General features: G+C 33.0%; 3 protein-coding genes across 3 annotated transcripts; all 3 read left to right on the top strand.

The window, feature by feature from the left end:
* Positions 1-3,908: 3,908 nt before the first annotated feature.
* LOC129894919 (protein NRT1/ PTR FAMILY 4.5-like) lies at positions 3,909-9,302 on the top strand. Its single transcript, XM_055970513.1, has 7 exons — positions 3,909-3,992; positions 4,278-4,374; positions 4,735-4,952; positions 5,746-6,189; positions 6,909-7,039; positions 7,538-7,881; positions 8,568-9,302. Exons 1-7 carry the CDS (start codon positions 3,909-3,911, stop codon positions 9,143-9,145), a joined length of 1,896 nt encoding a protein of 631 aa, XP_055826488.1. The 3' UTR covers positions 9,146-9,302.
* An 879-nt stretch (positions 9,303-10,181) lies between these two features.
* Positions 10,182-19,273, top strand: LOC129894918 (oil body-associated protein 2A-like). Its single transcript, XM_055970512.1, has 5 exons — positions 10,182-10,327; positions 11,038-11,174; positions 11,687-11,773; positions 18,914-19,114; positions 19,175-19,273. The coding sequence occupies exons 1-5, from the start codon at positions 10,182-10,184 to the stop codon at positions 19,228-19,230; spliced, it is 627 nt and encodes a 208-aa protein (XP_055826487.1). The 3' UTR covers positions 19,231-19,273.
* A 1,592-nt stretch (positions 19,274-20,865) lies between these two features.
* On the top strand, positions 20,866-24,086 carry LOC129896780 (cyclic phosphodiesterase-like). The gene is made up of 3 exons (XM_055972746.1): positions 20,866-21,447; positions 22,643-22,697; positions 23,657-24,086. Exons 1-3 carry the CDS (start codon positions 21,037-21,039, stop codon positions 23,860-23,862), a joined length of 672 nt encoding a protein of 223 aa, XP_055828721.1. The 5' UTR covers positions 20,866-21,036; the 3' UTR covers positions 23,863-24,086.
* The last annotated feature ends 181 nt before the right edge of the window (positions 24,087-24,267 follow it).

Below are 24,267 nucleotides of genomic sequence, written 5' to 3'. Positions count from 1 at the left end.
GATGGATATGTGTCGGATCCTTCAAAAGCAGTGCATTGTTGAGAATCCAATACAAGTGCAACAACATTTTTTGAGAATCCAAGCAATAGAGATCCAAACTTGATTCGTAATCAAAATATTTATAGATATTTAATGAATTTCTCAAATACGTATATAATATCTAAACAAAAACTAGTAGGTTCACGTAAACCCACAAACAATATTGTGGGTTTAAAAAAAAGGAACAATCCTTACTTACTTTTTCATGTTGTTTAGGGCACTTACAGCATTATCTTTTCCAAAAAGGTAAAGACACACCACATTCTTGTCACTTTCCTCCTTGAAATTTCTACTTTATAAACCTCCAATAATGCTCTAAAAGAGTTCTTGACACATTTCTATCTTGTACAGTAGCGGGTTCATTCAAACTCGATATTTTTGATACAGAGCATAAATTTATATGTAAAAAAGTCTATGAACCCATAACTTCTAAAATACGAATCCTTAGAGATTGAACTCTTAGGGATCGTTTGGATGAGAACAAGTTATCCCGAAATTAATTATCTCTAGATAAGTTATCCCATTATCACTATGGTAAAAATAATGGTGGGACAAATAATTCAAGGACTAGCTAATACTTCCAATCAAATGCAAGATAAAATGATCCTACATTTTATCCGGGGATTATTATACATTATGCCTCGCACGAAACGACTCCTTAAAGGGTTGTCCCGCCGGTTCGCCAACTAAATTATTGAGAGAATATAATACTTGGACTAATTTATTTCAGGATTAAAAATGGGATAAAATAGTATGTTTGGTTGATGGTAGATAAGTTTATACGGTCAATCAAACACAGTATAAATAAACTTTATCTCAGACTTAATCATGAGATATATCATCTTATCTTGCATATCAAACGACCTCATAGAGTTTAAATAGTGGGTCCGCTTTTTAATTTCCTTTACAGGGAATCAGTTCACTACCAGAAATCCACTATCAAAAAGGCATATTCAACTCGTGATTTGCGTGTAAGGTGTTTGATGAAATGACTCAAAGAGACTTCAATTAAAAAAAGACCAGTACAGTAACAGAACGGGGATATTAACTTCTCTCTTTTTTTCTCAATAAACAAAGACCATAGTTTCACCTTTTTGCTGAAAAAGACATGTAAATTCTACCATTAGTCTCAACAGAAGTCATTTTATAAAAATAAAATGATCTTGTATATGATTGCACTAAAAAAAATAATTCTTTTGAGAAAATTTACGATTTTGTGATTCCTTTCTTCTCATTTTTTCTAGCCTTTCGTGAGGTCTATACTCCCAATATAAACACGAATTCGAAAATTTACAACTGAAACCCCCCCCCCCCCCCAAACATACCAAAAGTTGCAGTTGATAATAAAAGTGCAACTTTATTTTTAAATAAGTTTATCAAGCAAGCGTCATATTCGATTATGACTCCGAAACGGACCACCCAATCCCCTCTCTTATAGGCTTTGTCATAGACTGGATGTTGGTGTTATCTATGAGAATTTAAATTCTAGTACTTCTAGACTAATAAGTACCTCCTCCGTTTTTTTTATTTGTCAAATTTTGATTTGACATGCCTATTAAGAAAACAATGATTGATATAGTGAGTTTATCGTTTTATTCTTATTAATTGATAGAGTTTTAAACATATTAACTCACTACATTTTTCAAATACATTAACTCAATGTTAATAAATTTAGAGTATAATAGGAAAAAAAAAATTTCTTTGTTGATTTGTCAAAATTGACAAATAAAAAAGAAAATCAAATTAGAAAAAATTTAACAAGTAAATAGGAACGGAGGGAGTATATACCATAATTTTCTTTAGATCTTAATGGATAGTGGTGTTAGTTTTATTTTTTATCCATATAATAGTAACAATATATTTATATCAATTATATCATCACAAATAAAAGTCTGTTTTTTTTTCTCTATATCTTTTACTGGTGAAACTTTTGATGGTAGTAATGGATCCTGCCCAAGAAAATTACACACATCTTTAGTTCAAAGTCATAAAATTCAAAAAAAACATTTTGATACATTACACACATAATTAAGTTTAAGGTCGTAAGATTTTAAAAGTTTTCTTTATTTTTTTAAATTCTATACCGAGTCAAATTAAGATAAACAGATTGAAACGATTTTTTAAACACCGTGTTGAGCCAAGACAAACGAATTGAAACGATGGAGTAGTTTTCATAGCCTAGAATATAGTTGTGGTGTGTAGAGTGGTAAGTTTAAAGTTTGAATTCTGAGAATGAAATTGTTTTTGGTGGTGAGCGTTTACTCCCCTCCCCGCAAAAAAAATAATATAATTTTTCAACGCGAATCAAACCCAAAACATATATTAAACAATCGAAGAGAAATAATTTAAAAAGACTGTTTACATTAATCATCTAACAAACCATTTAATTAGTGGTTACTATTTTGCTTTCAAGTGTCCAAAATACATGGAGAGATTAGTTTGTTTTCTCCGTCATTAAATTGGACTAACCTGTTTACCATATTATTAGAACCACATTGGTGTATTGACAAAAATAATTATATAAAAAAAGAAACATATTGCATCAATTTAAATGTCAATTGACGTGAAATTAAATGTACTGAAATACTTCATCTACTTCAAAAAAGTTATCGTTTTTATTAAAAATATGTTTTAAATATTTTGTCATTTTAAAAGTCCAAGATAAAATTAATTATTTTCTTCCCATATATATATATCCTTAGTAGTAATGATAATTATTCAGTGAAAAGAGATTATATCTTAAGACAAAAATAAGAATAAATAATCAAAAACTCCTTCTAATTAATATTTTCTCAAGGGCGTGTAAATAAAAATTTGGCTTCTTCTTCTATGCGTGTATCTATAAGTTATTTTTGGCATGGCAAATGTAGTACATCGAGTCACATGCCATTACTTCATTATCTCCATATTCATCTCATGGAACCATATGCTCTTATAGCAATTGGTGGCTAAGCTAATTCAAAAGTATTCTTAACATTATAACGTTATGTAATACTGTCTGCTTTGGATCAAATTCATGTGGCTTTTTCCAAAACGACTCACACTATTAAGCGTATTTCTACCCCTTAATTAAATATATCTTCCTTTTCACATTACCTACTAATGTGGATTTTTTTCTTCAAACATCCAACACTTTTCTCTATTTCTAAATTAATACTCCCTTTGTTTCAATTTACATGAGATCTTTGATCGCACATGGAATTTAAGAAAGCATTGAAAATTTTAAAGACAAGTAATCTTAATATGCATTTCATAAAGTCTTTTGAAACTCATGTTCTTAAGCATGTTAAAAGATTAAAGCTTGTTAGTCTAGGTAAAAATGGAAATTCAAGTTAAATAGTTTTTAAGCTTAGAAATATGTCATTTTTTTAATGGACTAATAAATTATGTGTCAATTTATTTTATTTTTTTTTGGAATAAGGGATTACTCTAATGTAAGTTGATAGAATGATTTATTGTCACCTTCTTTTAAGCATGTATATTTTAACTTTTGCTTTCACATTTTGCATTATTTTGAATGTGTCATTTACTCATGAGAATCTCTCTTTCAAAGACGGCAGCAAAAAAAGGTTTCTTTTGATTTTAAAGATTTGTCACCACTTGCTAAGTATAGTAATTAAATATCTCATTATCTCTTAAATAAATAGTACAAACATTCACACCAATTCTTGCCACACTAAATATTTTTTCTTCTATTTGCTTGCATTAGGATCACAATTTTTTGAATAGCTATGGTACTTAATTTTCCATTTTGGGTGTATTCGGTAGGAAGGAAAATAAGTGGTTTCTTATTTATTTTATTGTGTTTAGTACCTAAGTAAAAATAAATATTATTTTAAAAGTATTTGTATAAAATCTAGACAAATATTATGGAAGGTGAGGGTCTGGAGGTAGCGATGTGGGGTGATGGAAATCGGATGGGGGCTAGGGGTTGGGGTGAACGTGAAGATGAGGTGTGTTGGATGGTTGGGAGGACACCATCAATTCGGAACTTATTTTCTCTACTTCCACTAGAGATGTCATTTTACTCATTTTTTAAGGAACATGTTTTCATAGAGAAAATGCTTTCCAAAAAAATTGACCAAACGAACAATGGTAAAAAAAATCGGAAACTGTTTTCCTCCGTACTGAACACACCCTAAATCCATTTCTTAATTTCTCCATATTGATTCATATGATATGAATTTTAGTTCTTTATGTTTTCTTGAATGTTTTTCTTTCTAATTACTTGGTTGTAGGATAAGAGTCAACTTCTTGAAGGAAAGGTTGATTGGAGAGGAAGAATAGCTACTAAGGATAAACATGGAGGACAAGGTCCTTCCTCACTCATTTTAGGTGAACAATATTGATTCAATCCTTCAACACAAATATATCATTAACACGGTGTGATATTGTCCGTTCTAAGCTAAGTTCTTATGATTTTTTCGTAAAACATTTCACATAATTAATATTATTATTGCACCATTAGTTTCGATACCAACTTTTAATATCCTCAATAAGAATATAATCATATGTGTATCTACTTCTATAAATATATTTTGACTCTAATCCCCTTAGTAAAAGTACTTTATATATCATATGTTGAATTTCCCTGATTTTTTGTGTATTTAATTTTTTATATTTCAATTCTCATGAGTGAAAATTCCTAGCTCAGTTGATGCTTCCACCATTAACATTTTGTGTATTAATTACTAGGTACATTTGCTTGTGAGAACATAGCATCATTTGTGTTAGGAGTAACCTTGGTGACTTATTTCAATGGAGTGATGCATTATGATATAGCTGATGCAGCAACTCAAGTAACAAATTACTCAGGAACCAGTTATATTTTAACTGTCCTTGTGGCCATCCTGGCTGACACTTATATTGGAAGATTCACAGCTGTTCTTATTTCATGTTGGATTGAGTTCTTGGTAATATTGCATATTCTCTTCATGTTGTTAATTTTAACATATGGACATATAATCAGATTACTTATAAGGTAATTAAAGATAAAACTGAGGGTACCTATAATGTTGAGGCGGATGCAGTATTTTCAATGCAAAAATAATTTTATGTGTAAAAATCCACCGAAATTGTAACAAATACTAATCGGTTTGAACCCATATATAGATATTAAATCTTAAATCTGCCTATACTATATAAGGTTTATTTTGTAAGAAAATCAAATATTGAATGGATAATATATAATATCAGCATGTTAACACTGACTATTAGTTCCAAAACAAAACATAATTTTTTTTAGTTTTTTCCTCTACAGATCATTTGTGAATGACATCTAATTATCTTTTTGGTAATTAAATGACAAAACAGCCCTGTAATATGATTCAGATATAGATAATTAAACACCCTATAATTTAATTTATAATCAAACACTTACCTCCTATGTTGTTCGGATCCTTAAAAAATATCAACATGCATGTATCAAACCCTTCAAAAGTAGTATAATTTTTAAGGATCGGATGTCTGACAAGAGTGCAACATTTTATTTCCAAAAGTCCGAGCAACATAGCTTATACCTATGTTTTGCTCGGACTCTCCAAAATTATTGCTGCACCTGTGTTGAATTCTTCAAAAAATGCGCTACTTTTGGAGAATCCGACATGCACCTGGTCGATATTTTTGAAGAGTTCGAGCAACATAGGCTTATACCCCTTATATTATGGAAATCTTACACTGATAATGAATTCCCCAACTATTTGATAGGGACTAGGACTACTAGCATTTCAAGCACACTATCCCAAATACAAGCCACCACTTTGCAACATTCTTGATCCAACTTCAACTTGTGAGAAAGTTGATGGAAAAAATGCAGCCCTATTATTTGTTGCACTTTACTTTGTAGCACTTGGCTCAGCAGGAATCAAATCAGCATTGCCATCACATGGTGCTGATCAATTTGATGAGAAAGACAAGAAAGAAGCAATTCAAATGTCAAGTTTCTTCAATTGGCTTTTGTTAGCTGTGTGCCTTGGTGGTTCAATTAGTACAACATTTATTGTGTGGATTCAAGAACATAAAGGATGGGATTGGGGATTTTTTGTGAGCACATTGGCTATGTTGTTTGGTGCAATAATATTTTGTGTTGGATTACCATGGTATAGGATATTTGTTATTAAGGGAAGCAGTGCCATCGCAGAGATTTTCCAGGTATTTGTGAAATTTAACATGTCTTAGTACAACGAGTTAGTGGTAAAAATTACAGCTAAACTATCACCTTTTCACGAGTTTCATACCTCAACTATCACTCACTTGGTCTATTAAAACATACCTAGTTGTTAAGTTAGTCTACACGCGCCTGTTGTTGACTGGTAACAAATATTTTTCCAACTCATCATTGGGGTGTGTTTTAATACAAAAAGGGAGTGATAGTTTAGATAGGTAAAGAGAACAGTGGATAGTTGAAGTATGAAATTCGCAACTGATTGTATGGATTCAAGAACATAAAGGTTCTAGTGAAAGTTAAACATAAGTCTTAGCTATGTTGCTCTTATCCATTAAAAATTCCACCTAATATGGCTCGGATCCTCTAAAAGTTATTTGTTATTGGAGGATTAGACAGGAGTGTGACAACATCTTTAAATGATCTGAGCAACATAGAGTCTTGTCATTACAGATATTTTCTAGGTTCTTGTGAAAGTTAAACTAAAGTCTTAGCTATATGTTGCTCAAATCCTTCAAAAATGCCGCGTAATGTGTGTTGAATCCTCCAAAAGTTTATTTATTTTTTGAGGATCCAACATGAGTGCAGCTGCATTATTTAAAATATCCGAGCAAACATAGTCTTAGTACTCTTACAATCCTCTTTCTATGACAAACCATGATCATTTTTCTAATTTTGTATGACTTCCTTATGTTCTTATTGATAGGTGTATGTTGCAGCCATAAGAAACAGAAATCTTCAACTTCCTGAGGACTCATCCGATCTCTATGAGATCGACGAGGATGAGGAAGCTGCAACTCCAGCAGCAGAATTTCTACCTCATACTGATACATACAAGTAAGTATCTCTCTGTTTCATGTACTTCACGACCAAATTTTTATACTATCAGATCACCTAAAAGATAGCTAAAGTATGCCCGTAATAAACAGAATTGTATTGGTAACCTAGAGAATAAGATAGATGAAAGATAGCTCAATCAAATAGAAGTCATCTCCAAGAATAAAAAGCCTGTTATGCTAAATACTTGTAGTTTGATCGATATCTTAATTCGAGTAGCTTTTTCTTTGGCCTATGTACCAATCTTAGATATTTCATACCTATGCTCTTTTTCTCTTAGCCTTTGTTTGGCAAGATGTTATAAGCTATGTTGCTAATACTCTTAAAAATGTCTACAACCGTGTGTCGTCTCCAAAAGTATAGTGCATTTTTTTAGAATCTGACATGAGTGCAATGACATTTTTGAAGAGTCTGAGTAATATTTATTCGAGATAAAAATTCAAAAATAAATAAAATCAGATAAGATCCTCATTTTTGTAGTAATATTATTTTTTCTAGGTTCTTGGACAAAGCAGCTATTATTCAGACATCGCAACAACAACAATCTGAAAAACCAACTAATCCATGGAGACTTTGCAGAGTTACACAAGTAGAAAATGCAAAAATCTTGCTAAGCATGATACCTGTCTTTTGTTGTACAATTATTATGACACTTTGCCTAGCCCAACTTCAGACATTTTCGATTCAACAAGGCTTCACCATGGACACAAGGATCACAAATTCCTTTCACATACCACCTGCCTCATTGCCAATCATCCCCATTGTGTTCTTGATCATCATCATCCCCGTGTACGATCAAATCATCGTGCCAATCTTGCGCAAGTTTACTGGCATTCCCACAGGTAAGAGTGTCAAATAGACGGATTGAGCTGATTTAATAAATGAACATGTCTGACTTGATTTGGACGGATTAAAATGAGCTGAGTTAATAAATAAATTTATTGAGTTAAATTTGAGCGGGTCAAAGTTAATAAATGTGTGGATCGGGTGAATTTGGTAGGTCAAAATGAACTAAATTAATAAATGAACCTCCTAATTAACTCGCATAGACGTTAGTACTAGGGTTGATATAGATTTGATCAAAATGGGCTAAACAATAAGTCATAACTCAACCAGTCAACTCTTACTAATAGTTTTAACTTTTATTCTTGATTTGTTTTCTGATAGTTTATAAGATCACATATTTTATTTTTTCGTATTATAATAAATGAAAAAGCTTCTTTAAAATATCTGCTAATATTTCTCATGGGTCAACATTTGGGCAACATTCGACCCAACTTTTAAATGAGCTGAATTGGATTGATCAAAATGATTTGAATTAATAAACAGATGGGTCATTAACCCATCCAAAAGTTACTTGATCTGAAAAGAATTGCGTCCAAATGAGCTAAACAATTGGTAAAAGCCTAATCGCCCCAACACTTATATGCTTTGGGCGGGTTTGAGTTGTATCAATAAATGGATCATGGTTCGGCCGGGTTGAGCATAACATATTTTTATAGGCTAATTTTGTCACTTCTACCTACAGGCATAACATACTTACAACGAGTCGGGGTTGGTTTAGTCCTCTCTGCTTTATCTATGACAGCAGCATCCATCTTAGAAGTCAAGCGCAAACAAGTAGCCCGGGAAAACAACATGCTCGACGCGATCCCCGGGCTACAACCATTGCCTATTAGTGTATTTTGGCTCTCAATCCAATTCTTCATATTTGGAATTGCAGACATGTTCACCTATGTTGGACTTCTTGAATTCTTCTACTCTCAAGCACCAAAGGAATTGAAATCAGTGTCATCATGTTTTCTATGGACTTCAATGTCAATAGGGTATTTCTTGAGTTCAATTATTGTCAAAGTTGTGAACAAGGCAACTAAAAAAGTTACAAATAGTGGAGGGTGGTTAGTTGGGAATAATTTTAATAGGAACCATTTGAATTTATTTTACTTGATGTTAGCTGTTTTATGTTGTTTGAATTTTTGTGTTTATTTGGTTGTTGCTAGTAAGTATAAGTATAGGGTGCAAAAAAGTGCTAGTGATCAAGATGATAGTAGAATACATGCTTTAAAAGATCGGAGCAGTCTCTCTACCTTCTCGAGACAAGATTAGGATTGAGTACGCACCATTGATCTCTTCAGATTACTTGCAGAATTTCAGTGGATATATTATTATCTGGTGATGATGAAGATTTAAAAGTGAAATTTGTGATCTTTGCTATATATTAGCAAGGAAATTAGTTCTTTCTAATGTACTTGGAAAATTCAGTTGTTTTTGAAAGTTGAAAGATAATTTGCTTGTTAGCTGTTGGTTGTTTAGCAAAAGATCTTTAATTTCTATATTTTTAATTATGATTATAATATTGATTTGCTACATCCAATCATTGGTGAATTGTATTTCTCTTTTAGGAAAAAAAAAGGAGTACAATTTCTCTTGTACTCTTTTAAATTGAGCAACTTATTTGCCTTTTTGTTATAATATATTTTTGGTCTAATTTTATCTTTTTCTTTAGAAAAATGTCTCCTTTTCTCCATTGTTGATACCTAGTGAAACTCCAATTCGAGGGGTTATTTCAGACCGTCACTAAAAGTTAAGATTTATTATATGCATATACATAATATAATATTTTTTGACTTAAATTACAGTAATTAAAATCTTAGAATAAACCAATGTTCACTCAGGTACAAAATTTTTACTAAAAAAATAAAAAATATATATTAAAAAAACACATTAATTTTTTTAAAAAAATTCAATAACTATTAAACATACATGATTTTTTTTATCATATACAAAAAAAATTACAATTTTCCGCATAGAGAAAGTTCAGAATCCCTTAGCTTTACCTCGCCCCTATCTCCTCTGATAATAATAACAAACACTGCCGTCTGCCCATGCCATGCAAATCAATTACGTGGCCACAAGGCTCATAAATACAAGCCACCTCAACATCACATCCATGCCCATGTGTCCACCCAAAAATCCGCCACATCAATCAATGCCACATCATCGGAAAAAAACTTTATAAAGGTCCTCCACCCAACTCAACCCTATCCATTTTGATCACTGAAGTCGTTTAGTAGAGTGTATACTTCAATTAATTTGAAGAATCACTTTTAAAATTTCATTTTCAATATTATTCTACCATATTATGGCTTCTACAACAAAAAGTCATGAACAAGTTCCACCAGGAGAGCCCATGTTAATGGGGCAACATATGCTAGACAAAGGTGCTCAAATGTTGCAATCTTTGAAACCTATCAAGCAAATGAACCAACATGTTTGTATTTTTATTGGGTTTAATTGATAGGTTAAATGATATTTTTATTGGGTTTAATTGATAGGTTAAATGGAAAATGGAGGAAAAAGAAGTGGAGGGAAAAATGATTTGTTCTTTCTTGCTTTATGAAATAAGCATTTGTCCTACATAAGTGGTGGAAAGAAAAAGTCTCTTATTTAAAAGTAGAAGCACTCCTTCATTTTGCTAAAGGGTCAAGAAGAGGGTCTCCTCTCACGCCGCCGTCGTCGTTGCTCGCTCGGCTACGGCTTCAGCTTTGATCAATTGATTTAATTTTTAATTGCAAACATTTTCTCAACAGACAAACTTTTTTCCAACAAGTACCTTTTCAAAAGGCTGCAAACAGGCTATATATATCTGTTAATCCTCAGAATTGTTCTTTACGAAAATTTCTGTTTGACATCTTCTTCTTCTTTTCTGCACTTCTTAAACTCGTGTGATATACTGCCTTCGAGTGATTCGCAGTCACCATAATTTGCTGTACCGCTATTTTGGTAAGTAAATCGTTCTATCCTGAGAGGAAAGATTTCAAAACCTTAGGTATATTAAGGGGAATAATTTCCTTAAGGACATACTGTGCAATTAGTGGGCTCGGTTTCTTTTCTTTACATAATTTTTCAGACACTGTTTGTACTTTCAGTTTCTGTTCTGATTTTACCTCTTATTTCAGAATTATTGTTACTGTTTCATCATTTATTTTTCACTACAGTTCACTAACAACTTTTGTTATGTACAATCATAATATGTCCCGTCAAATTGAGACACATTATTATGTTACGCGTGTGAATCAAGATTTCCTCCAGTGTGCTGTTTATGACTCCGATGAATCCACTGGACGCCTTATTCGTATTATTTGTTTTTGAACTTATTTGATAGGATTTAGATTATTTTTTAAAAAAAGTCCTTCCTAGAAGCTTTCATTTTTTTCCCTTCCAACCCATATTAAAGTTAGAAACTGAAGGTGTTTACCATTAGAGCTCTTCTCTGATTGGATTCCTTTTTAATTTATCGAATTCAAAATTTTAAATTTATAAATCTTGTATACCATATATATACTCTCTTCATTTATTTGTCTCACTTTTATCCTTTTTAGTCTCTTTTAAAAAGAGTGTTTTTTTATAATGGTTTAATTTTAATTTTTTATATTTTAAGATTACATTTTTAAGATTACAAGATTAAAGGGTATTTTGATGCATTTTCTACATCTTTAGTTTAACACTATTTTTATCTTTATTTTTTAAAATTTCGTGTCAATGTCAAAAGATAAAATATCAAACAAAAAAAATGATTGAAACAAGAAATATTAAATATTATTTTTGATATTACAATAGGTATATAATTATGAATTTTATATGTAGGAGTGGAGTATATAGAATCTGATCGTATCTTTGAAAGTTTGCCTCAAGAAGAACAAAAGCTTTGGCATTCTCATGGACACGAGGTTTGTACCTTCATTTTTACTACTTTTCTTTAAATATTTGTAGTTTTTCACAAATTTATTTTTAATTTTATGTGATTTTTATTTTTATTTTTATCCATAAGACATCGGAAAAGGTCATTTTCGTTTCAGGGTCAACCTTTATTTTTAGAGATGTAATCAAAAGGTTTATTTTTTAAAATGGTAAGTGATCATGAGATTATCCATCTTTTTTCCCGAGTTATAGTAGGTTAGTTACTATATTTATTATATTATGAAGTTTTAAATGTAATTACATAAATACAAACATTTTGTTTTATTTTATGTAGTCTTATTGTCACGCCCTGGGAGGGTACCCTAGACGTGTCCGGCACTCAGAAACCATTACTGGCTCCCAAGCGAACCACTTGACCTGATCACACATCCGTTCATTCATTCAATCAGAGGAAGACTTAAAATAAAGAAATAATTTAGTGCGCAACTCAAATCATCGATCTAACTCAAGAAAGAAAGGTCATGGGCCAACAAATCAAACTTCACTCTATGTCATTAAAATATTCTGACAAGAATAATTCAAGGAAATAAAATACTCAATCGACCCATCACTATCTAGTATATGAAGTCTCTATCACTATTATCTAATTGGTGCCAATGATAGGTTCATGGCTACCTCAAATAAGGATGAAAAGACTAAACTCAACGCAAGAATAACATAAGTGGTGTTCTCCGAATGTAGGGGAGGACTCACTAATAAGCTGAGTGTGAACAAATCCTCAACGGTGCGCCTATTGATGATTTCTTAAACCTGTCTCTGCATCATGAAACGATGCAGGTCCAAATGAACGTCAGTACGTGGAATGTACGAGTATGTAATATGGCATAATGAAACATGTGTCAAGATAGAACAATACCGGTTCAAATATCTCAAGTCATAAAGATAAGAGAGACTCAATCAAGGTGTCATAAGTCTAAAGTAAGAGCACAGTTTAGACAGAGACCAATCATATACAATCCGATCCAATCCAATCATATACCATCCAATCCAATCATGTACAAGACAATTTAATCCAATCCAATCATTTACAATCCAATCACATACCATCCAATACAATCCAATCAACTCAACAACAAAGTCAAAAGATTCAACTCAATAGATATGCAAATTAAAATTTAGTAATGTTATACAATCTGACTCAATCATCTACAATCTCAATCCAACCAATCATATCATGCACAATCCACACAAATTGGGAGTTTCTCTAACCGACAACAATCCCACCACCTATAAATAAGTGATGTACAACGAGCCACATCGCTGCCACATCCGCCCATACTTTGCCAGGGTATGAACGAATCAATCAATCATGGTTCCATCAATCAATCAAGTCCTATCATTTCAGGATGATGAAATGGAAAACATCCGACTTTAACGATCCAATTCCTTCCTACGATGGCTACCTAGTTCATGGGGTTCAAGTATGGACTATACTCTTACCCAATTCGGTGCTCAATACTCCTCCCAAGACTCAATATGCACATATTTATCAAGTGTGTAAAATATTCAAAATACTCATTTAGTGTCACGCTCCGAGAGGGTACCCTAGACGTAACCGGCACTCAGAAACCATTTCTGGCTCCCAAGCAAACCACATAGCCTGATCAGACATCCGTTCATCCATTCAATTAGTGGAAAACTTAAAATAAAGAGAATATTTGGTGGGCAACTCAAATCATCAATCTAACTCAAAGAATAAAGGACATAGGCCAACAAATCAACTCCAATATTTGCCATTAAAAATAGTTTGACAAGAATAATTCAAGGAAATAGATACTCAATCGACCCATCACTATCTAGTCTATGAAGCCTCTATCACTACTATCTAATTGGTGTCAATGACATGTTCATGGCTATCTCAAATCAAAATGAAAAGGGCTAACTCGATGCAAGAATAACATAAGTGGTGTCCTCCGAATGTAAGGGAAGACTCACTAATGCGCTGAGTGCGAATAGATCCCCATTGATGCTCCTATTGACGATCTCTTAAACCTGTCTCTGCATCATGAAATGATGCAGGTCCAAATGGATGTCAGTACAAGAAATGTACGAGTATGTAATATGACAGAATGAAACATACCTCAAGAAAGAATAAAATCGGTCTCAATATCTCAAATCAAAAGATAAGAGAGGCTCAATCAAAGTGTCATAAGTCTAAAGAAAAAAATACATTTTAGACAAAGACCAATCATATACCATACAATCCAATCCAATCATGTACAATACAGTTCAATCAAATCATTTACAATTCGATCCCTTCCAATCATGTATAATCTGATCCAATCCAATCTAATCACAATTCATCTAACCCAATCTGATCATGTACAATCAACTCAACAATCAACTCAACAATCAAATCCAATCTAATCACATGCCAGTCTATTCAATCCAATCACAATTCATCTAATTCGATCCAATCATACACAATTAACTAAACAATCAACTCGACAATCAACTCAAAGGACTCAACTCAATAAATATGCAAATTAAATTATGCAATGTTTTACAATTCAACTCAATCATCTACAATCACAATCAAATCAATCATATCAAGCACAATCCATTCAATTAGGAGTTTCTCTAACCGACAATCATCACCATATGAGCGAGTGATAGTACAACAAGCCGATGTTGTTGCCACGTCCGTTCATACCTTGACAGGGTATAAACGAATCAACCAATCATGGATCCAATCCAATCAATTCATATCATGTCAGGACAATAATTTGGGAAACATCCGACTTTAACGGTTCAATCCCATGGGAAGCATCCGACTTTAACGGTTCAATCCCCCTCCTATGTTTGGCGACATAGTTTATTGGTTCGAGTATGGACTATACTCTTACACAATTCGGTGCTCGATACTCCTCCCAAGACTCAATATGCTCATATCTATCAAGTGAGTAAAATGCTCAAAATACTCATTTAGTCTCATTGGATTCTTTTCAAAAATCAGTCAAATCTGGCCTCATTGGACCTTTTTTCCAATCAACTCATCTCAATCATCAAAATCTTATTTTAAAGATTTGATACCATCTCAACTCGATGAATGCAGAAAATATTAGATGTCTTTAAAACATAACTTTAACTCCTTAACTCAAACTCAAAATAGACATTTTAAAGTAAAAATGCCCAACTCATTTATACTCAAAATACTTGTGTTCAAAATGATTAAAAGACTTCTCAAACTCAACTCATGCTTAAACTCTTTTAAATCATAGATGAAAATAATTACTCTTTAAACTCAAAATAGTGTATAAATAGTTTATGCAAAAATGTTTCCAAAATCATTTATTTAAAACTCCTTCTCAAAAGATCATTTGTTTTCAAAATGTTCATAAGACTCCAGCCACATCAAATTAGGTAAATCACATATCACATAATCAGATTAGACTCCAATCCATTTCATCACACCACATTCTCATCAATATAGCCTCTTCATCAATCATTCTATATATATTAAATAGCCACAATTTACATCATCATTCAGACCATCATCAAAACATCATCATTCACATCATCACTCACACCATCATCAAAACATCACCATTCGCATCATTATCAACATCATCATACACATCATTATCAATTATTATCATCACATCATTGTCAAATATCATCATCACATCAATCGCCAAACATCTAATCCAAAATCCTTATTTTAGTCTCATGTTCAATTTATAGAAGCAAAAGGACATTTTTAACTATCCAATTCATTCTTTTCATTCCAATCAATACATATATACACTAAAATCATCCATCTCAACCTCAAGACAATTATGACAAAGAAATCTCATCTTGGGTTCATGGGAATGAAACATGAATCCATACTCTCAACAAAACTCAACTCAAGAATATTGTCAATACCTATAAATCTATATACAAAGATACATTTGTAGTCAATAATATGAAAGTTGACTATTTAAGAATCAAGTCATGAAATCATCCATCAATTTCTAGTATATATAAAAATATTCTAGGGTTTAGAAAAATTTCAAGAAAACCTTTCTAGAAGGTTCAAATCTTTCACAACTCCTATCCAACACATCAATGGGCATATGGAAGAACTCAATCCATATTTTAGGTTAGCCTTACATACCTTGTTTGAAGACCATTTCACCGGAAGCCAAGACTTGACTTGAAGATCTTGAATCCTTGAGCTTTTGGAGGGAAAATCTTGTTGGAGATGATTTGAGAGAGAAGAGAATGGAGGTTAGGGTTTTTAGAGAGAGGCACAAGACTGCAAAATGGTCCAAATCGTCTAAGGCTAGAGTATATATAATTAGGGCAAAAGTCCAATTTGCCCTTTCTCAAAAATCTAGATAACAGGGCAAATATCTTGCTGGAGCTATAGTGGCGCGTCGCGCCATTCCAGCGCCAGGCCAAAATAAGCTTAAACCCTACAAACCTAATAGTAGAGCGTCGCGCCAGAGACCAAACTACTGAGGTTGTTTTATGGCGCGATAGTGGCGCGTCGCGCCCTTACAGCGCCAAGCCTAAGTTTTCTAGGTTCGGGAAAATAGGCTCAAAAACCCTGCAGGCCTTATAGTGGCGCGCCGCGCCAGGGACCAAACTACTGAGGCTTGTTCCTAGCGCGATAGTGGCGCGTTACGCCACTGCGGCGCAAAGCCTAGGCTTCCTGCACTTACAAGTCAGGCCTGAAATTCCGGTAGTGCTAGTCCGTCTTAGGATAGTCATAACTTTTGACTCCGAACTCCAAAATTTACAACCTTGGCGGCGTTGGAAAGAAGACTCAAAGACCTTTAATTTGATAGGTCATGGGCCACCCAATTCATCCTATTTTTGGAGACATGGTCATTCAAAGTTGACCCTTATACTAACTCATCCGAAAAACTTAATCGATTGGAGTTCTTTAGACTCGACTTGGTGTTAGAGATCCCTTATGACCCCTAAACACATCTAACAAACTTCAATCACTTAGGAATTAATCTTAACTCATGTGTAAGATTACAAGTCCTCCGGTCCGAGTCTACACTCACGTGAAGAAATGTTCGAATCTTTGCGAAAAAAATTCTGGGGTGTTACATTTAGCCTCTTAAGACTTAGTTTCAAATCAACTCATTTAGTCTCATTGGACTCTTTTCAAAACTCAATCAATATGGTCTCATTGGACCTTCATTCATAATCAACTCATCCCAATCATCAAACTCTTTTTTTTTGAATTTGATACCATCTCAACTCAATGAATGCAGAAAATATTAGATGCATTTAAAACATAATTTTAACTCTTCAACTCAAACTCAAAATAGACATTTTAATGTGAAAATGCTCAACTCGTTTATACTCAAAATACTCATGTTCAAAAATGATAATTAAGAGACTTCTCAAACTCAACTCATGCTTAAACTCTTTTTAAATCAAAGATGAAAATAATCATTCTTAAACTCAAAATAGTGTATAAATAGTTTATGCAAAAATGTCCACAAATCATTTATTTAAAACTCCTTCTCAAACAATCATTTATACTCATATGACTCCAATCAAATCAAATTATGCAAATCACATATCATGTAGTCACATTAGATTCCAATCCATTTCATCTCAAACATCATCATCAACATACCTCTTCATCAATCATTCTACCTATGTTAAAGAAAATCATCATTCACATCATCATCAAACATCTTGCTCCAAAATCTCCATTTATCTCTATATTCAATTTTATTCATACTCATTAACAAAAATACATCATCTCCCTTTGAAAGCAATATTTACATAAAAACTATCAATCTCACCCTCAAGACAAATTATAACAAAAAGAAATCTCATCTTGGGTTCATGTGAATGAATACATGAATCCATACTCTCAACAAAACTCAACTCGAAAACACCATCAATACATATGAATTTATATACAAAAATTCACTGTAGTCAATATGTAACTACGGTTTGTGAAATAAATATGAAAGATGATTATTCAAGAATTCAAGTCATGAAAATCATCAATCAATTAATAGTATAAAAAATATTCTAGAGTTTAGGAAAATTTCAAGAAAATCTTCATAGAAGGTTCAAACTTTTCACAATTTTCATCCAACACATCTATGGGGCATATGGAAGAACTCAATCCATATTTTAGGTTAGCCTTACATACTTTAGAGTAGATTTTGAAGAAATCTTGATGTTAGGTCTTCAATGGGAAACTTGAATCCTTGAGTTTTGAGGGAAAATCTTGTTGATGATGATTTGAGAGAGAAGAGGATGAAAATTAGGGTTCTTTGGAGGTGAAAGACTGCAAAATTTGACCCCAAAATGTTCTAAGTTCGTATATATAGATATTAGGTAATTTTCTCAAAATGCCCCTACAAAATCTGGAAAACTGGACAAGTCCGCGACGCAGACTTGTCGCGCACCTTTCTGGTGGACAAAAAACCAAAATTTGGAAAAACTGGGCAAGTCCACGACAGGTCTGCGTCGCGGACTTGTCTCGCACCTCTCTGTTCGACTGAGCATAATTTTTTACTCCGAACTCCAAAAACTGCAATCTTGATGGTGTTGGAAAGAAGACTCAAAGAACTTTAATTTGATAGGTTATAGGCCACCCAATTCGTTATATTCTAGAAGATATGGTTGTTTGAAGTTGACCCTTATACGAACTCATTCGAAAACTTAGCCGATAGAAATTCTTTGGACTCGTCTTGGTGTTAGAGATCTCTTATGACCCTAACAATGCTACGAAATTCCGAATAATGCTACGTAAATTGGGACAGGGGAACTTATAGTTTTCATTGAATACTAAAATTTATTTCAGAATGAAGCTACGTTTCAATTCACGGTCGAAATATTTGCATTTCGACCAGTAAACAACTCTAACAGCGTTACATAAATTGGAATAGAAGAACTAGTAATAATTTTTACTAGTAGACATTTCGACCCGTAAACAACTCTAACAGCGTTACATAAATTAGAATAGAAGAACTAGTAATAATTTTTACTTGCTACTAGTAGATTAGTCCCTCAATCTCAATTTATATGTGATTATTTGGGTTTTGAGAGTTTGAACAATATTTTATTGTGTTGAAATTTTCATCTATTTATTTATTGATGCCATAAAAAGTGATGCTAACTAACTTCACTTTGCAATTTTCAAAGGTGACAAGTTACCAATTGGGCCTCCGTCACTAATGATGTCTCCACAAGCAGTAGATTTGGGCATTGTGAAAATAGGCCTAGTCAAGAAGAGAGATGACAAGTACAACATATCGACCGATGCCATGAAAACGGTGAGGGCTGATTTACCCGAGCCCACGCAGCTCAATCCGCGGGCGGATTATTGGGTGGAGCACGGCAAGGGTTTTGCGATTGTGTTGATCATGCACTCTCGCTTCGTGTAATGTCGTATGTATGATAGAGGTAGTGTGATCGACTTTGATGATGTTGAGATGAAGAAGATACCACCATTTCCATGAGTTTGTGTTTGAAGCTTTAATACATAGTTTGCGTCCATGTTAATGTTTTCCTGGTAATGTACAAACAAAGGCATTTACTATAAGGGATATGAGTATATATATATATAAGTTATTTTTATGAAAAATTACTTAAATATACAACTTATTTTATAATATTTTTTAAAATTCTTTATCATTTGAAAAAATTACAAAAATTTCTACTCTTTTCTATTCTCTGACGTGATGTATCGATTAAATGATGTATTGAATTTCATTAAAAAGAAGAAATTTCAAATAATTTTTAAAAGAATAAAAATAATGTATAATTGGGAAGAATAGGATTTAGGTAAAATTTACTACTTTTTTGTCGTTCTGCCAAAGATAAAGCTTTGATCAGAGATCGTTTGGAATGCATATTGGGTCTCACTCTAGGGGTAAACGTCATTTATCAAAAATGGTTTCACTTTATGGTAAATATCGTATCAATAATTGAAAGTATCTATGTATCTGCCAAGAAAATATATACACAATCATATGCATAATCAATATAAAACACCCTCCTATTGCTGAATAAAAATATATGTTCCACATCTCTTCCCAATGATGAGATTCCTTGATTCCTTATAAATCTTGAACAATTATAAATCTTGAATAATTATTTTTTTATGCATATATATATATATTTTGATGTTAGATACATGTATTTTTCATATTGGGTAAATTTTGAAATTTAAATATATAAGAAGATAGGCGAGCGAGATATGAGATAGGCGAGCAAAAAGAGTGTATATATTTTAGATACATGTAAATCACATTCGAATACAATATATTTATAACAAATTACACCTAATTTGATCCACATGTATCCAAGAGTGTGCTAAATATATATATCTGACGAATGAAAAGTGGTACGAAAAATAATTTTCAAAACAAATATGACGACACGTAATTAGAACCTAAACTAGTAAAATTAGTGTTGTTTGATCTATTAAAAATAGAAGAAACTACATAATGAGATATACTTCACTACCATATATATTATTATTATCTATACTTTTAAAATATTACATATTTTACCACTAATTAAGAGTTTTCTACCATATATTGAGGAAGATACACTTAAATACATGTATATTTGCTATCAAATACACTAAAACAGGGAGCGAGACGAGCGAGATTTGTTATGTATCCCAAATATATGCGAATCACACTAGATATACTCCAGATACATATATCTAGTGTAATTCATATGTATCTGCGATACCAAATACATATGAGAATAGCGAGCGAGATAAGAGGGAGACGAGGAAGGAGAGCGAAATTTGTTATGTATCTCAGATACATGTGAATGCACTTGGATTACACCTAGTTTTAATCTCATATATTCTGAAATACATGTATTTTAACGTATCTGAATTCATCAAAATCTGATAAGATTCATAATATTACAAACTAGATTATAACTAAATAATTAATTTCTAAACTAATGAAATTCAGGTAAGTTTTCCTTTATTTAAAAATATCTTAAAATATTTCCGATCCATGAATACGCACGCACCAAACCATTTAATTTGTCACGTACAATAAATCATACAACCCCCCCCCCCCCTTCTTGAGTATAATATAATGCCATTTTCCACCATCTTTACAATAATAAACTCTCAAAAACCCAGCTAAACCATCTCTGTAATATTCCACAACTTGTTAACCATTACCTCTAACAAGTACCATTCAACTCAACACAAAATTCCCCCAAAATAATAATTAAAAAAATCAAAACTTTTTTTAAAATGGGTTTTTTCAAATCCCTTTATCATCTCCATCTTCATGTTCAATAACATTTTCTTCATCAAATTCCTTTCATTTCTTGGACTCATAGCCATTTCTTTACTCTTCTATTCAATCCTCACAGTACCAGATCCAATGCAGAACGTACAACTCAACGAACCAGAGACCACCAAAACTGAAGTTTATTCAGTCTGGGGGATTCCATCGGAAGATGTTACGGGTCGGGTTAAGAAATTGATGGGTGGTCTCAGATCGGAATTTGGTGGGCCCCAATTTGAACCTCACGTGACAGTCGTCGGAGCGGTAAGGTTAACGGAGGATGAGGCACGTGACAAGTTTAGAAAAGGATGTGAAGGTGTGAAGAAAGTGTATAGTGCTAATGTGGAGAAAGTTGATATTGGGACTTTTTTTTATCAGTGTGTTTATCTTTTGCTTCATCCCACCAATGAGGTAACAATAAAAATTTAATTTTTTTTTTGTTTGGATTATTAGTTGTAGTGGTAGTAGTATTGCTCGTGTAGTTTCTTGTCCTTCGATTTTAAGTTACTATCTGTTTGATTCCTCGTTAACTGTTCTGTTACTATATATTGTTTCTTGTACTTGTGTTGGTTTCTTTTTTGGACTGCTTTGTTGTTTTTCCTTAAGTATAGGGTCTATTGAAAAGGTACTCTCTCTACCTACGTAAGGTAAGATCTGTGTATAATTTAACCTCTACCCTTAGACCTTACTTTATGGGACTATATTGGGTATATTGTATTTTTAGGAACTTTGTTTGTGTGGGGATAAGGTCTGTGTACGCTCTTTCCTACTAGTGTTGTTAAAGATGCACTTAAGCCTTGAAGTGAGGCTCGAAACGTGTTAAGTATTTTGCGTTGCTTGATGTGCGCTTCAATGTCAGTCATCAAAGTTAACAGTCTGAATAGTCAATGTCTGAATTCACGGTCAAAATTAACAAGCTTGAGTCTTGAAATTCGAATATACCACATGAATTGGGATAGAGAGAGTAATTTTTGTTTAGTGTTGTTCTCCTCATTGTTTGACGCGGGTTCAATTCTCGTCGTTCACCCATAATTCATAAATATTAGATATTAGATAGATTAATAAATGATTGGCTACAAAGGGATTTTCTTTAGTATTTATATGGAAGATTGATATTGAAATGACTGAGAATTAATAAGTTTGTTGCTAATTTGTTAATGTGCAAACTTCTTTTTCTTAGTTTGAGCTAGATTAGTTAGTACCTTCTGTTCCAGTTCATGTGACACTTCCTAGTGAGATAGCAATTCTCCTAATCGACTACTTATTATGATAAATGAACGTTCCACTTAAAAAAGAAAAAAACGACTCTTCAGACCTGACTACATTGGGTATGTTGCTGTTGTATGTATTGGAGGTTTAGTATATTGATTTGGTATTCTTTGGTTCCGTTCAATTTTGTTTGAAAGGATCTATCTTTTTCCCCTTTTTAACTGGTAGAACTGTCAAATGTAATATCGATCTTGCAACTGGATGAAAAGGGAAAATAGAATCCGTGTTTAGGAATTATGGAAGTTTACTTATTCTTTACCATGATTTTTTTAAAAGTATGATCACTTAAGTTGAGTTGCTGAGGATAAATTAGTGATATGAAATTCCTTTCTATCAGGTTGTGGAGGCTAGTGCACGCTGCTGCAGCAGCTTTGGTTACAACAGCTCAAGTCGTAAGATATACATTCTTTCTTTGTATTTTCTGGTAATTTTATAATTTAGTCGCGTGAAGCTTTTACCTTTTTCATGGTTACAACTTCTCTCTGTTTCTGTATCATAATTCATCTTGTTACATTATAGAAGTGAGGATAATTACCCGAAATATTCATTAAACAAAATAGACGATAGTCAGAGTAATGCCTTATCCCCTTTACTTCCCAAAGGATTGAACTTGCCTGAATATCCTTTTTGTCACACTCCTTAAATCTTCTAAACTATAGCAATCATTAATCTCAGACTTCCTTTGTATCCCCACTCATTCCAATTTCAAATCAACATTGATCTTGGATGAACTTCTCATCGTTTACATTCGTGATAACAACTAGCTCATTTAGATTTTTTGATTTTTTTATAACTGTGGGGTACGGGTTAGTTTTCGCTCTAATTCTCCGGGATACCTGTCACCTTCCACCAGCAATTGATACTAGTAACTTTGTCCACCAAAGCTAGAACATATGGGATGATAGCAACTAGCTCATTTGGAATCTCAATGTGAAAGCTAGATCTAAATACTCATGTTGCCAGTTGGTACATGAGGGTCTTTTGGAAGTCGGGAATTTGAAATGTGCATAACTAGCTATGCTGAATGAATCGTGTCTTGAAGTAAGCTCACTTTTCCGGTTTTACGTTATTGTTATGCTCATGTGGTTCTTGCAATGAAGAAGAAACTTGGAAGAGTTTTTTTGGTTTGAGGGTTTGCGGGGTTGGGGGGCAGGATAGTTGGTGCGGATAAACTCTAGGATACAGCAAGATGCTATGCTATTCTGAAAGCAGCAAATTGGACAATTTGTATCACAAGTAAATCTATTTACTCTTCGTGCTGTCAACAAGTTACTGGTTTACTTTCTACTAGATTCTTTCTATCATGAGCTAGGTTTTCTATTACTGATGTTTAGTTTTTATGATCATGCAGCGTATATGCCTCATATGAGCATTCTTTATGCTGATTTGACTGATGAAGAAAAGAAGAAAGCTCAAGAAAAGGCTTGTATCCTTGATGAGAGCATTGGCAACTTGAGCTTCCAGATATCTCGCCTTGCATTGTACAAAACAGACACCGATGACAAAAGCCTCAAATCGTGGGAGAAGATCGAAGAGTACAATCTCAGCACTAACTAGTTTTAACGACACTTTTAACTCTCCACGAGCTGAAACTCTTGCTCAAGAAAATGTGGTGTACCTTATTTTTACCTTAATTTTCATTACCAGAACTTTCGAGTCTTTTTTCATGTGTTATACATGAGAACTGTGCTGTTGGGGCTTCCTTTTTCTGTATATTTTTGGGTTTTTGCAAAACATCCAGGAGCTAATAATACAATCATATAAAGCATTGCAATTGCCAATTTTTTTAGTCTTTATTTAAGCTGCCGAGAATTTCATAATACGAGTCCAAAATAGCTCCATGGAGTAGCAATCAACAAGTTCTCTTTGACCAAATAGGATTGTGATGGAGTGTAAGTACTCATTTATCCTTAATCAAAGTTCGACACGTGAATATGAGGTTGCCTTTGTTAGGGAATGGGG

The sequence above is a fragment of the Solanum dulcamara genome, chromosome 7, assembly GCF_947179165.1.
Source record: "Solanum dulcamara chromosome 7, daSolDulc1.2, whole genome shotgun sequence".
In the NCBI taxonomy this organism is placed as follows: domain Eukaryota; kingdom Viridiplantae; phylum Streptophyta; class Magnoliopsida; order Solanales; family Solanaceae; genus Solanum; species Solanum dulcamara.
Note: the sequence above shows the minus strand (reverse complement) of the source record. Positions and strands in the feature narration are given on the sequence as shown.

Coding starts and splice junctions, on each gene's coding strand:
- LOC129894919 (XM_055970513.1), top strand. CDS start 3,909: ATGGAAGGTGAGGGTCTGGAGGTAGCGATGTGGGGTGATGGAAATCGG. Junction 4,953..5,745: donor CATGTTGGATTGAGTTCTTG/GTAATATTGCAT, acceptor ACTATTTGATAG/GGACTAGGACTACTAGCATT. Junction 7,040..7,537: donor CCTCATACTGATACATACAA/GTAAGTATCTCT, acceptor TATTTTTTCTAG/GTTCTTGGACAAAGCAGCTA.
- LOC129896780 (XM_055972746.1), top strand. CDS start 21,037: ATGTTCAATAACATTTTCTTCATCAAATTCCTTTCATTTCTTGGACTC. Junction 21,448..22,642: donor TGCTTCATCCCACCAATGAG/GTAACAATAAAA, acceptor CCTTTCTATCAG/GTTGTGGAGGCTAGTGCACG. Junction 22,698..23,656: donor TGGTTACAACAGCTCAAGTC/GTAAGATATACA, acceptor ATGATCATGCAG/CGTATATGCCTCATATGAGC.
- LOC129894918 (XM_055970512.1), top strand. CDS start 10,182: ATGGCTTCTACAACAAAAAGTCATGAACAAGTTCCACCAGGAGAGCCC. Junction 10,328..11,037: donor CATGTTTGTATTTTTATTGG/GTTTAATTGATA, acceptor TTTTCACTACAG/TTCACTAACAACTTTTGTTA. Junction 11,175..11,686: donor ATCCACTGGACGCCTTATTC/GTATTATTTGTT, acceptor TTTTATATGTAG/GAGTGGAGTATATAGAATCT.